The 15,868-nt window shown below is 33.8% G+C and overlaps 1 protein-coding gene across 1 annotated transcript in view; it reads right to left on the bottom strand.

The window, feature by feature from the left end:
- Positions 1–15,868, bottom strand: part of htt (huntingtin) — a 1,164,033-nt gene that overhangs the window by 849,071 nt on the left and 299,094 nt on the right. The window contains exon 13 of the mRNA XM_090393484.1: positions 7,541–7,708. Within this exon, the coding sequence (XP_090249610.1) occupies positions 7,541–7,708 (168 nt within the window). The remainder of the gene's footprint in view (positions 1–7,540; positions 7,709–15,868) is intronic.

The following is a 15,868-nucleotide window of genomic DNA, read 5'->3' on the forward strand; positions in this document are numbered from 1 at the left end:
TTTCTATTGTCTAAGGCATATTGTATCGTATCAATCTACCTATATCTTGGTCTTCCTCTGGGTCGTTTTCCTGCCAACCTGGCAGAGAACACTTGTTTTGCTAATCTTTCCTCGCCCATTCTGTTTAAGTGACCGTACCACCTGAGATTAGCTCTCCTAATGCATTCCTGGATGCCGATTATGTCAAGTTCTTTCCTAATATCCTCATTTTTAATATGATATTGTCATTGATGCCATCTGTTCATGCCTCTAATCTTTCTCGGGACTCTCATATCTGCGTCTCTAGTCTTTGGTCAAGTGTTTTACTTCCAAACTAGCTCTCAGATCCATAAGTTAAAACTGGTTTGAACACTGTCTTGTATACAGCTAATTTAGTGTTCCGACTAATTTCTCTCTTATTCCATATGAATTTATTCAGTTGACTTCCAACCATACCAGCTTTGTTGATTCTGTTGTCTATTTACATATTTAATTTACCATCTTCAGTAAAATTCGTGCCTAAGTAGCTGAAATGTTTTACTTGCTCCACAGGTTCCCTGTTCACAACACAGTTGACATTTTCAACAATTCTACCTATTTTCATTGTCTTTGTCTTTTTAATGCTGACCTTCATACCATATCTATTACAAGAGTTATTCAATTTAGTCAGGGGTCAGGGAATCTTGCAAACTTGTAGTGGATTTATTTAGAAGTATAACATCATCTGCATAAAGCAAAGAGCTGACAAACATCTCCAATTCTGATATCATGTTTCATACCACTTTCCTTCATAATGTGATCCATATAGATAATGAATAACAGAGGGAATAATGTACATCCTTGTTTCACACCAGATTTAACATTAAACCATCTTCCTGTACTTCCTTCAATTCTACAACTTACAACTCAAATACAGACTAAGTATTGCTTGATATAATGCCCCATTGACACCATATAACTGTAGCGTATTGAATAGCTTTTCTCTTGGCACCTTGTCATATGCCTTTTCCAAATCGACAAAACTTAAATACAGATCTTTGTTATATTCCCAATCTTTCTCAACTATTTATCATAAAGTGAAGATCTGACCCTGACAGCCTCTATTTGGCCTGAATCCAGCTTGTTATTCACTAAACGTTTCTTCCACAATTCTTCTCAACTATTTTTCAAGTATACTTGCATAGATCTTGCCAGGAACACTCAGTAGGGAAATACCTCTGTAATTCTCACATACAGTTTTATTACCCTTTTTATATATGGGTACTATTAGAGCTCTACTCCAATCATCAGGAATTCGTCCCTCTGTCCAAGCTTTCTGAACTATGCAGTGCAGCCACTGTAAGACTTTTATACCACCATACTTCAGCATTTCTGGTTGAATATCATCTACTCCTGCTGCCTTTCCACATTTCAAGCCTTTGATGGCTTTTTCTACTTCAAGTATGGATATGTATTCCTGACTGCATGCCTGTTGAGTGTTTTTTACCACTGTGCTATCACTGCTTATTTCATTTAGCAATTTTTCGAAGTAATTACTCCATACTACAAGGATATCTTTTTCTCCTGTTTTCATGTCACCTTTATCATCTCTAACTCCTTTTACAGTACTCTTTCCTCCATTTCTAAGCTTCTTCAACAACCTCCAGAATATCTTACCACCTTCTTGATATTTATCTTCTACGTTCTTGCCAAAGTCCTCCCATTACTTTTGTTTAGCTAGTTTTACACAGTGTTTCGCTTTCTTACATTTGTCTCTGTATTTTCTAAGAGCAAAAGCTGACTTATTTGCCAGGAACTTTTGATATGCTTTCTTCTTTTCCTTCACTGCCTCTTTAACTTCCTGTATCCATCATGAAGTTCTGATTTTTTTATCCTTGCAGACAACCTCACCACATGCCTCTCTGACTGAATCAATCATGGTTTCCTTCAAGGCTTACCACTGAATCTCCAAGGTTTGGTTCCTGTTCTCAAACTCTTTCATTTTTTTTTCAATAATCTTTGTGTATTTTAGTCTACAATTCACATCTAAGAGCTGCTCAACTTTTATTCGCTTTAAAACTTTCTTACATGTTATTCTTTTCAATATGAAATTCAATTTTATCTTGCTCAAGACTAAATAGTGATCACTTCCAATTTCAAATCCTCTGTACACTCTGGTGTCCTGCACCATGGAGAAAACATCACTATCAACAATAACATAGTCAATGAGACTTTTCTTATTCCTATGCCTCTTCTCTCCATGTGAATTTGTGCACATTTTTATGTTGGAACATGGTGTTAGTAATAACCAGTCCATGTCCTGAGCAGAAATCCAACAGGTATTTGCCATTATTATTGGCTTTGCTCTTTTCTCCAAATTTTCCCAAAATATTTTTGTATGTCTGACAATCATTTCCTACTCTGCTATTTAGATCCCCAACAAGGACAAACTTTTCCTTTTTTTATTGTATCAGTTGCTTTTTCTAAAGCATCAAAAAATTCCTCCACTTCTAGCTTAGTAGAACCTTCTGTGGGACCATAGGCACAAATAAGTCTCATTGTCCAGTTCCCCACTCTGATATTTGCCCACATCACTCTATTTGAGATTTTGCCTGCCATTCAAGAAGATTAGCCTCGTATTTTGATGTTGAATACTATTGCTACTCCTTTGTTTCCTTGATTGTCATTTCCTGAATATAACATTTTGTATTTATTGTTCAGAAAGATCTCACCAGTTTTTGTGTTTTTTGTTTCGGTCACCCCTATTATGTCGATCTGGTACTTATCTAATTCCTCAGCTAGCTCCATTTCTTTGCCATTCAGGCTTCTTATGTTGATAGTACCGATCTTTAACTCTGGTGATGTTGAGTTGGGGTGTGCTTTCAGATTTGTTCCAGTAGTTGACTTTTTGCTGTTCGCCCTAATTCTCTGGTGAAACAACGGGGGCCTTGTTTAACCGGGCGATGCCCCAGCCGGCATGAAATTTTGTCATCATGTTGTACCATCATTTTCTATATTGGTTTAAGCCAATAAGAATAGAATTTGGTCGGCTAAATCCCAAATTGCCAGCCCAGCCCATCCTCGTTCATTCAGTATCCAGGTAGATATCCAATAGGGTGCACCAAGAGAAGGTGAGGATTGGACATTAGGTCAGAAGCCCTGGTCGGTTCTCCGCATTCCTTTAAAGGCTATGTGGTGGTCTCCTCTCTGTTATACAGCTTTGACACTTAAGCACCCCATAATGTAAAATAAAGGAACCTTAATTTTGCAAATGAATATGTACAGAACTTCAAAACTAATAACACTCAAGTAACAGTGCTCATTTTCTTGCGTTTTCACTAAACTGCACAAATATGTTTCTCATTTCTCTGAATAGATTTAATAGCTGATTAATAATAAACTGAAAAGATAAATAATTCTTAAAAACTGAAAATAAAGAAATTTGTTTGATACCTTGAAGATCAAATGTAGAAATGTATTGACTTTTTTTTTTTTTTTTTCATATAGCACTTCAAATCATCATTTTTGTCTTATTCTTCTATATAGTTCAACATAATGCAGGGCAGTGCTATAATTTCCTTCAGTGGCACAAAAACCTCTGCTTCTGAATGTCCTTTTATTTCAGAGTTGATTTCTCCTTGTTAAAAAAATATCTGCACAAGTTTGTAACCACCTTCCTATTCTTATTATTCAAGTTAGGTTTCTGTTTAATTGAAAGACCAACAATTTCACTTCAAAGATCACAGACTAATTTTCTGTGAAAATAAATGCCTGTTTTCAATTTTTAAAAATTAACATTCGTTTTGTCTTTATTATTGATTGAAGATTACAACTACATCCAATTATACCTACATTGTTACCATAGTAATATAACTTTTAAATGTATATGTCCTTTTTTCATCTGCCTCTTATCTCTCTACCATCTGCACTGAATCAAGTTGTCCTTCCATAGTTATTCTTCTTCCTGCTTGCCACATAATGAAAAAACTCTGGAATTTCTTTTTGCTGCTCAGCTAATTTCTTCTCATAATCTCATTTTGCCTTCCTTACCATGCTGGTCATCTTTCTCCTTATATACCCGTGACATTTTTTGTTGTAGCTCATGCTTAATGATACTACTCATCCATCTAACTCCTACCTGATTCACCTTCCTAACCTTTGGGTACACAGTATGATATTGATTACTCCAGATACACCTTGACTATCCCCATGCACTGTGAACATCCTTCCCCTTGCAGATCTTTATGCCATAGTACTGCTTCAAGCTGCCTCCTGTAGTTCCACATATATCCTTCATAACTGGAATTTCCACATTTTGCTACCTCCCAAGTCAAGACCTCATGATTACGTTCCCCATCTGAAGGCAATGTAGCCATTCATGTAGTTAATACAGTTGCATAACTTATTCACTCTTACACAGAGATCCTCCCTCCCATCATAATCTAGTTTCCCTGACTCTCCACATTATTTAAGTTTCTCATACCAATAAATAATTTTTCCAGACTCTTGATACCAAACACATTCAGGTGGAGCTTGTCCCTCTTATATAAATTCCTTCTTCCTTCAAACTAAATCCACACATCCAGAAAGTTGCAATCAATCTTTCTACAGAATTTACATATTGAAGTAAAAGGGCATGGACCATAAGAGTTACAAGTACTGTCCAGATTAATGTTAGTAAATGTACAGTTATGCACTTTGGTGTAAAGTTGTATCCAATGATAAATTATATTGGTGGGATTAGGCTAGAAGAAAGTGACCAGGATAGGGATCTTGGAGTTTTAGTATACAGGAAGTTGATGTTCAGTGGCCATATAACAAAGATTGTAAATACAACTCTGAGGATAATTGCAGTGCTGAAACAAACATTGACATGCGAGAATAAGAAGATCGTTTTGCTTCTTTACAAACTTTGATACAACTTCATCTGGACTATTGTGTGCAAATCTCATTTCCTGGTTTCTGAGATGATGCAGATACAGTGGAGAGGGTGCTGTCAGAGATGAAAATGCATCTGTGAAATATAGACTGTGGCAACAGAATGAGAATTTGTGGACTGTAAACAGTAGAAATCAGGAAAAAGAGAAGTGACATGATAGAGACCTACAAACTTCTGAAATTGTCATAAAGAATGTAATAGATGGATTTTTTTTACTTTTTTTTTAAAACAGAAGTTGAGAATGAATGCAGTAAAGAAAGGGGATGAGAACTAAATTTTCATTTATGGAGTGGTGCATCATTATAATGGCTTTGGAGGTAGTGAGTGCAGGAAGTGTGAATTAATTCAAGAAAAGGTACAGCAGCTGGTGTGGGTGATATGTGGTGTCCTTATTTCCCTACAGGTCTCTTGTAATAATATTTTTAACACTTTATATGTCTTAAATAATTTTTTTTTATCATGAATTGCATAAAGTGCAATTCATATAACAGTATCATTATTAGTAATAATAACCCACAGTAATAATTTACAATTAATTAGACAAGGTAAATAATATGACTGCATGAGACATTTGTCGTACTCATGTTCATTCATTATAATGGAATGAACATTATAATAACATAATAATCATTTATTATTATTTGGTAAATTAACAAGTAATGATAAAATTAGCTGATAATAAAAATTTGTTAATGTTAAACTGAGTAATTAACTGAGTAAGACAAAATGTTGTGATGTATGTGAAGACAGTGATGTATATGTAATAATGAATAATACTCACTGACTTAAGAATAGCTAACATCTTTAAGGTTATAAATGTAAGAGCCCTGTTTAGATGACATCAGTTGAGGAAATGCAATCTGGATGTTAATTATAGTAATAGGTTAATAATGTGGTGTTATAATCCCACTATCTTTGAAGCTAGATTAAGCTCATATGAGGACAGTGAAATTATTATTTACCATTTGTATTTTGGTATATATGCATGTGATGTTTTTCCCTTTAATCTCCTAGGTGACTGATCATGTTTAACTTTTCACTTTTATGAATGTGATGTACTAATTGCATTAGTACTATAGTTCTTGTTTTAGTGTTCAATGAATGTTTTTTTGTATAGAAGATTGTTCAAAAGAACAGGTATCAGATGCATTCTCAACAGCAGCACCCATATACATTATTGTAGCACCTTGTAATGTAGGGAGTAGTGGTAGGCCAAGTTATGCAGTGTCTCCATGGCTATGATAATCATTATTAAAAGAACTGTTTAATATGCTTATATAGCATCTCAGGTTTGATATGTTTAAAATTTTATGTTCAGTCATTAAAGAACTGAACTGTTTCACGTGGACTGAGTTTCCAAAGTACAATGAAAATGATTCCTCTGTGTAATGTTCTAAATTTAATAGGTGACTGTTTGCCATGTCCTCATACACTGTTAAGTACTATCTTCATATGTTTCACAGATGACATGGTAGATAATTTTCTTAGTGTTGCCAGTTATTATAGCTTTTACTTGGAACATTTTCTGCAATAATGCAAAGTTTCATCTACAGGTATTCAATCTGTTTGGCCCATCATAGGGTGGCAGTCCATGTAAAGGCCCAGGTATTTCGCATGCATTATGAATGTAGTTTCAGGACAGATGCAATTGCTGGCATTGAAAATGCAATGATATGTGTGATTATGCAATGTAATTAGTGCAGATACATGATGCTTGTGTTTTTAGTAACTAGTATTTGGGATTTGGTATTGTTTATTATGATTGAATTGTTATGAAAGCATGTCATTAAGGCATTCAGGTCATGTATTTTGGAGAGTGCAATGTTGTGCAATGCAGTGTTTGCATAATTATATATATCTAGTCTACATACTGATATTTACAGGGAGGTAATGAATGTTGTTCATGTATATGTTGAAAAGAGTGGGCGATAATATTGCACTTCGAGGAACTCCATGTTCATTTTGAATACCTATACTATGGTTGGCACCTATTTTTGCTATCTGTATTCTGTTGGTCAGGTAATTTCCTAAACCAGGAATGGAACTTTCTGCAAATTACAAGTAATTTGTTTTCAGCAACATTTGATGGCCAAAAGTATCAAATGTTTTTTTTTTTTTAGATCGAACAGTATAAGTATGGTGAATAATAATAATTATTATTATTCATCACATGAGAAATATTACGTGAAGTTTTTACTTTGGAACGGCAATGATTTTCTATAAAATTTGAAAAACTATAAAATTTCTTCTTGAGAAGAAATTTTATAGTTTTTATAGTTTTATTACCATTTAAGACTTACTTACCAGCATTTTATAGTTTTATAGCCATTTAAGACTTACTATTAGAATTAGACAATTAGAATATTAGTTTCTACTTTCATGTATTTCTTATCCATAGTTCACTTTAAAAAAGTTACATAAAATGAAGTAAAATTTCTACTCTTAACATCTCTTTTAATTTAATTAAATTAAACTGCATTAGGCATATAGTGACAATTTTAAAACAGCAAAGATGATGAATATGGATATGGATTTTTTTTTTTTAGTGAATACGAAAAAAAAAAAAAATTTAACTGAAAAGATGGGATTCTTTATTCATAACTGAAGTTTACAAATAAGTTACTAAACAAAAACTATTCTTACCAGATCCACCAAGGGCACACGACCACTTTTCCCACATGCCTCCTACTTCAAGCAAAGCATGATTTAAAAAATTTCCAATAAGTAATGCTGCATAGCCTTTAAGGTGAGGATCAGGATGGCTACTAAACAATAACAAATCTGAGATTTGCTGATTATCTTCTTCACTTACTAAAATTTTGAAATAAAAACATTCATTATAATCTTATATAACCAATGTTAGCTTATATACCACAAAAAGATACATTAGTGCTAATATTGTGCATAAATCCATTACAAATGCTTATATCAAGAATCTACACTTTACAGATTCTCATAAAAATATGAGCATAGTAATCTTTCAATTATCCAATCACTTCTGGAAATCAATTTGTTGGTTTGTTAACTGAGGTATAGTAACTGAATGTAGTATGGTCACAAAGAGTTGTTCCAGGAGTCATATGACATGCCAATCCATTCAAGGACTGGTTTACAGAGGGTTTGGTTATGAATGCCAAATAACTGAAAGCTGAGTAGGTATAGTTACAAGTCAACATTTCATATTCTTGTAGAAGTGTGATTTTCAAGAGAAATTAACTGGGGGGGGGGTGTAAACTTCATAAAAACTATAAAAATTGCAGAGCTCAGTAGTAATGGAGTTACCCCAATCTCCAACCAGAGGCTAAGTTAAGAGACTAATATAAAATTTTAATTAACACTGAAGAGTGATTTAAAAGACATACTTCGTTGAATTTTTGGAAGACAAGGATGACAAAAATATTTGAAGCAAAACTTGATTGTGCTGAGAACATGTGGTAAGAGAATGGCACTAAAATGATACACAAATAGGACAGTAAACAAGGAAAATTAAAAATAACATGGACTAAATTTTAGAAAAACAATGTACTAATACATTGTTTTTCTGCTCATTCATTATTTTTCATTCATTCATTCATTCATTATTACCCCTTCCTTGTTGGCTAATCAATTAAATTTCACATATATACACACAAAACTGAATATGAGTTTGCCACTCTCTCAAATCACTTGCATTCATCAATACAAACCAGAGTGCAAAAACATAATTTTAAAATACTTTAAGCAGAAACTATATATTCAATTTTTGAAAAAAATGCTTTTCACACATCATACCAAAATTTGCTGAAGTACATGGTAACAAATCTACCTCTGGCAACAAACAAAAATTTGATTTCGTGCCTCAAAATCTGTCATAAAACAAACAATTGATAACAGATACTATGCTAAAACACAGACAAATAAGTATATCCATAGAAAAAAAAATCACTTAAAACATCTTTTAAGCCTCAAGAAATGGCAAAATTTTTCAAGTCAATTACTTTTTAACAGCAACACCTAAATACTACAACATCAAAGTAAAAAAAAAAAAAAAATGGAATAATCTAGCAAATTTATCGATACCAACAAGATGTCCTACATGTTTTCACCGTGCTTGAAACAAACAAACATAGCTCTTATAGTTCTGTTATAAATATATCCAGTTATCCAATTTTTTTCAAATGAAACTGATATGTTAAACAAAGGTTTAAATTTCACTATTCCTCCTAAATCCTTACCCAGAAAATAATATAACAGAAGCACAAACTAACCTTGAAAATGACCCCAACAAAGAGATATATTTTTTAAATACATGAACAATATCATAAATAGCAAATAATTCAGAAACCAAATCTACCCCAAAATTTCTTTCAGGTCATAAAAAAAATTTAAAACATAACCCTAATATTATTATCAATAGACCAGACAAAAGCGATATTATTGTTATATTTAACAAAACAGATTACCATAATAAAATTCAAGACACAGTTTATTGGAATAATTACAGCACAAAGAGAAATAATTAAGTTTAATTGTTTCAATATTTTGTCTCTGTCACAGAGATATCTCCAGGAATACAATGTTCAAATTGTAATAACACACAAAAACACATAAGAAATAATAAATGGAAGAATAAAAGTAGACTATATTTGGCAAAACAGATTACCACAACAGAATTCAAGATTCATGACACAGTTTAATGGAGTTTAATTAAATGCATTTTCTTCCATGTAATATAAATTACAGCACAAAGAGAAATAATTAAGTTTAATTGTTTCAATATTTTGAAACAATAAGTGGAAGAATAAAAGTAGACTAAATGAAGACTACATATGAGGGGCACTCTCTGTGGGTGCTGTTGTCCTAGTCTTCCAAAAATATTCAACCATGTATATCTTTTAAATTACTGTTCAGTATTAATTAAAATTTTGTATTAGTCTCTGAACTTAGCCTATGGTTAGAGATATGAGATAGCTCCTTTACCTACTAAGCTCTGCTATTATCTGACATCAGGAACAACATGAAACCTTAGTTTCAGAAACACCGCATGCTAACATAAACTACTATTTATTAAATTAATTTTTACAATTTAGTGTTAAATAACATTGCTTCTAACCAACAGATGGTTCAAATATGGAATGGGCATGGATGTCAATGAATGTTTTTGGGTAGTAATGAAACTGATCAACCACAGTTAGATTACCACCACCTTCCTTATTGGAGGTCTGAAGTGGTTTGAAAAAGTTTGCTCTATCTCTAGAGCAAGGTACCATTATCTAACGCTTAAGCCACTTTAACTGTTAATGTGCTATAGGCCTATAACTTTTCATGGGTTGAATTCACACAAAAAAGTGAGATATTAATTATATTGACTTATGAAGTAAGCAACACTGTAATTTATATTACATGGAAGAAAATGCAGTTATTACTATTATTATCATTTACATCTAAGATATTATTAATACACACACACACAAACAAAATATGCTGTTGTTGCACATAGCCAGCAAATTAATAAAGAACATCATTTAATAATCTTATACTATTAGTAACATAAACACACAAACTATGCAGCAGGCACAACCAGAGGAGCAGGTGACAAGCTGTTTTACTACTATAATCAAACACGGCACTTGCCTATGGAATATATATATATACACTGCCTTTCCCTAGAACTTTTTTTTCTTTTTTTTTTTTTTTTAATGGTGAATCCTACCTACAACTGGTTGTAAACCCATCATCCACCAGAACTATGGATGGACTGCCTGAGTGATAAATAATTTGTTCTGCTACTGAGACCAAACGCAAAGCTTTTCAAGCCATTTTAGCCTCCATTAAGCAAAGTAGAAGGTATTATTATTATTATTATTATTATTACGGGTATCTCCATGGAGTCAGTAGACTCATCGCGGGAGACCCAAACTAGCAAAACAATATCTGTCATATCTCTTCTTGAATTCATTTACAGATGAAGAGCTCACAACAAAGTCAGGCAATGAATTCCACTCATTCACCACCCTCCAGGCAAAAAACCTTGTTCTGACACCTTTGTTAACCACACTCTTCTTTAATTTCCAGAGATGACCTCTTGTTCTTCCATCACTATCACACAGCTGAAACATTTCCCCTGCATCAATCCCATAAAAACCTTTTAGTAATTTGAATGTTTCTATCATATCCCCTCTTCTTCGCCTATCAGCCAATCTCTGCAATCCACAAGCTCTCAATCTATCAATGTAGGGAGCATTTTTTACATCACTCACCAACTTGGTCACTCTTCTCTGAACCCTCTCCACAGCCTCCTCATCTCCAAGGAATCCAGGTGACCAGACCTGAGCACAGTAATCCAAATGTGGAAGTATCAATGCTTTATAAAGGGGAATAATAACCTCTTTATCTCTGGATGTCAGTGTGTTCCTCAACAACCAAGTAATCCTATGTGCAATCTTGGACACCTTAGCAATGTGTCCTCTGAACTTCATCTCCTTATCTACCAATACCCCTAAGTCCCTAGCCTCATCAATCTCTTGGAGTACCTTTCCATCGATGTAGTACACAGCTGGTAATCTTTTAATCCCAAAATGCATGACTTTCCACCTTTCCACATTGAACTGACATCCATTTTCTTTTGCCCATTTTACCAGCTTATTTAAATCCTCCTGCAAACTTTCAACATCAGCTTGATTTTTTATTGCACTACACAACTTTGCATCATCAGCAAACAACTGAATATCTCCCTTTAAGCCGTTTCCTATATCATTTATATACAAATTAAACAACATTGGCCCAAGCACAGAGCCCTGAGGCACACCACTGGTCACCTGCCTCATTCTGGACTCGGCTCCTCCATACACCACCTTATGGTATCTCTCCCTGAGCCATTCTCCTATCCATATCACCAATTTAATATCCATTCCCATCTGCTCCAATTTGCGTAACAGTGTTCTATGGGGTATCCTGTCAAAAGCCTTAGCAAAATCCAGAAGTACCACTGTGTAGCCAGTTCCTTTGTCCAACTCTGATGTTATTCTATTATGGATAGTTAATAGATTGCTAAGGCAGGATCTACCTTTAACAAAACCATGTTGGCCTCTATAGAGTATCATATCCTGATCCACCCATTCTTGAATTTTGTCTTTAACCAACTTTTCCAATACTTTTACCACTACTCCTTGAGATGGTGATTGGTCTGTAATTCAATACTGCAGTTTTAGAGCCACCCTTATGCAAAGGAACCACTTTGCCTAACTTCCACTCCCTAGGGACCATACCAGAGTTCAAACTTAAATTAAATATTGAACCAGCTGATGAAATTCATCTTTCACCTAAAGACACAAGCATCTGTGCCAATCATGGGATCAAACCTTTAACCTACTGGTTGGAGAGAAGAAACACTATCCTGCCAACCATGTCAGCTGAAAAAATTCCATTCTGTTTTTTGTGCCATCTGCTAACAGAAGACACAGAAGAAGATCCTAGATTACACATTATAGTTGTAGTGAACACAAAAGTAAATCATAGCAAAGTTGGCTGATCTCAAAATTAAAAATTAAAATATGAACAGTTTTACACAACCATTTGTTTCACCTTAGGTATAATAATATGGATGAGAACAAAAATATAATTCTTTAGTTGCAATAGTCATTTCACTTTTTCTTATCTTTTACTTTGTGAACTGGTAACATATTTCATTAAATTAAGTAACCTTTAAATTAAATAATTAACAATTACTGATTTATAGAAGCAATGCTAGTTAGAAAGGATTAATGCTAGTTAGAGTACATGGTTTTTTAAAAAGTATCAGAATATAGTAGATGTCCCATCTCCAAGTCTCCCACAGTAGCAGAAGTTGTAATGTGTTTCCTGAATGGATGGTTGGGGCTGCTAGTCTAATGTAGCACTAGGCATGATGTGTATTTAAAAAATCAGGTTTAAGTCCCTTGTGAATCAGCAGAATCTATAGGGATCATACTTATAACAACAATAACATACTCACTATGCAATTCCAGAAGTGGTAATAGCTGAATGGTGAATAGAGATTGAAGAAATGGAGGTGCTTAAAATATTGCAGAACCTCAATGCTAACACAGCCATGGGATTAGATGGTATATTGGCCCATTTATTATAAGAATGTGGAAGGGAATTATCTGCTCCTCTGACCAACTTGTTTAATTTAAGCCTCAGTACCGAGAGGCTGCCAATGGAATGAAAAGAGAGCAAAACAGTTCCACTGCATAAAGGATGCTCCAAGACAGAAGTAGCAAATTAAAAGCAAATCAGCATCTCAGGAGTGGTGCTTTAAGGTATCATAGAAATTGGTGAAAGACAGAATTCAGGACTCGATGAAGAGGAATATGATGCTCTATAAAGGACAACATGGTTTTGTGAAGGGTAGGTCTTGCCATAGTAATCTGCTTACTTTTTATAATAAAGTGACCATGGATTTTGATAAGAGAAATAGTTACTCAATGATACTATAGACTTTGCAAAGGATTTTTGAAAGGAATTCAGATAAAAATCTGTTACATAAATTGAAGCAAATGGAGATGGATATGAATGTGGTGATTTGGATTTAGAGGGTGGAGGAGTTGAGTCCAGGAGAAGGCAAGTGACTAGTGGAATACCACAGGGGTCATTATCAGTACTGGGTCCTCTGCTGTTTAATTTATACATCACCGATATAAGAAATATGACAGGAAATACTGGTTTTGCTGATGATGCTAATATGGGAAGAGCAATGGTAAATGAAGGTGATACAAAGATCCTACAGGAAGACTTCGATAGACTAGTCATATGGGCAAAGGTAAATGACTGATAGTTGAATGTGGACAAGTGTAAGGTATGTACTTTGAGAAGAAGAAGAAATCACAAGTGGTGTACTATACTGATGAAATTAAACTGCAGGAAACTGATGAGGCCAGGGGCTTGGAGTTGATTGTTGACGGAGCTGAAGTTTAGAGAATATATTGCAAAGGTAGCGAAAATAGCATATCAGATTATATGGTTGTTGAAGAACACACTAACAAGCAGGGATTGAGAGGTTATTATTCTCCAATATAAGGCATTAATAAGGCCACATTTGGACATCTGAATTTCCATGGGATGAAGAAGTGGTGGAGAGGATCCAGAGGCAAATGACAAAGATTGTGGCAAGTTGGAATGCTCGATGAGAATAGATTGACAGTCTGTGGGTTTCAAAAACTAACTGATAAGCAAAATAGAAAGAAGGAGACATGATAGAAACACGTAAGTTATTAAAGAGATTTTATGGGATTGATTTATGGGTTAGCAAATGTTGCAACAACAATAACAGGCAACAAGAAACAGAAAACAAAAGATATTCTCAAATAAAAGAAGAATTTAGTGATTTAGTCTTCTAATACCTTTATAACCAAAAGAAGAATCTTTAGTTTAAAAAAAAAGAACACGTGTACAACATAAAATCACTTTAACTAAACAAGCCCCAGTATTTTCATCAGATCATAGTAAGAAAAACTTTAATGTGCACAACTTTCAGTACATAATTTAACAGTTATTATCCTTTATGGATAAAATTTCTACAACTTTTGTCTCTTGTCTCCTATAGAACTTTCATTCCATTTTGAATTCATCCAGGGGGGGGGGGGGAAACTAACATAAAAATTGTTTCCTATATGACAGAAATCAGCCAAATTCTTCCTGCATCATAAACATAGAACACTGTGATTCTATGCGATTCGCTGAAGGAGGGCGGTTGAAATATCCATCCTTCCCTTAAAAGGAGAAATCAAGAATGATAAAAGCAAGAAAACATCTCTTCACCCATAACACATCAATAACTTGATTAATTTTCGATATGAGAGTCACAGCAAACTTCACTGAATAAACTACTAAAACCATAAAAATAGCTCTATCACATACTGAATTTACTTTCTATATGAAAGTCTCAGTATAAACAAAATCACCCTTCAGACTGAGAATCCTAAATAAAACACTGACTCAAAAACAAACTTTGCTTGGACCATTTCTATATGAACTGGAAAACAATAAAGCATCTTTTCAGTTTCACAGAATAAATTCTATATGGATTAATAACTACAATAAATTTTACTTATCACTTTAAAATTAAAGGATTTTCTCTCTCAGTCTTCCATTTCTAACTTCTAATTTCTGTTCAATCTTCATATACTAAAGACCTAGAAACTCTACAATTCTCTTTCTACTGTATTCTCTTTCCTCCCCTTTCAAAATAGCTGCAACTTAGTGACATCTGTTAACATTCTTTTCTCACTGTGCATGCTCAGAAACAGAGCAATACAACTTCTGTTCCAGTCTATCATTGTGCACTGCCATTACTGTTTTCACCACAGTGTTTGAAACAATAATGAAGTTCATATTGCAGGAAAGTTTATTCATTTATAATTTTGTAATGAAACAAATAGAATTTATAGCAGTTCTTCATTTCACAATCTTGATGTACTGAGGTAAGTTCATTTAATTACTTTCAAAACATGAATACAGAAGTGACTTGTGCTTTTTATAAGTGACAAAATAAGCCATTTTTCAAATACTTGTCTGGATACAAAAATTTCACAATTTGATAGCTCATACAAGATTATAATTACTCACTAATATCTAACTAAATTAATTTATTTTATATGTAAGCAACACTTCAAAAGCAAAAATAAAAATAACAGCTCAAAACATTTTGCTTGTGACATACAAAAAGAAACAAGTATTGAAAACTAACAACTTTGATTCTCATAGACAGGCTTATACGTTAGTTATGCATTTCTAAATCACTTAGGGAATTGAACAACGTAGATCCGAATATAAATTAAATTATACTTTAATAAATATTTCCGATATTTCGGCAACGTCACGTTGCCATTTTCAAAAGGAACTTACAAAAGGCACGTGCATGCAGGCACTACAACACAGTAACTGAGAATGAAGATATGAAGCTATCGTTCTCCTAGAAGTCCTGATGGTGCCCTCTAGTGGGCTAAGTAGGTG

Source organism: Typopeltis vanoorti, chromosome 5 (assembly GCF_054136105.1).
Source record: "Typopeltis vanoorti isolate ZY-2024b chromosome 5, IOZ_Tvanoo_1.0, whole genome shotgun sequence".
NCBI classification, from domain to species: Eukaryota; Metazoa; Arthropoda; class Arachnida; order Uropygi; family Thelyphonidae; genus Typopeltis; species Typopeltis vanoorti.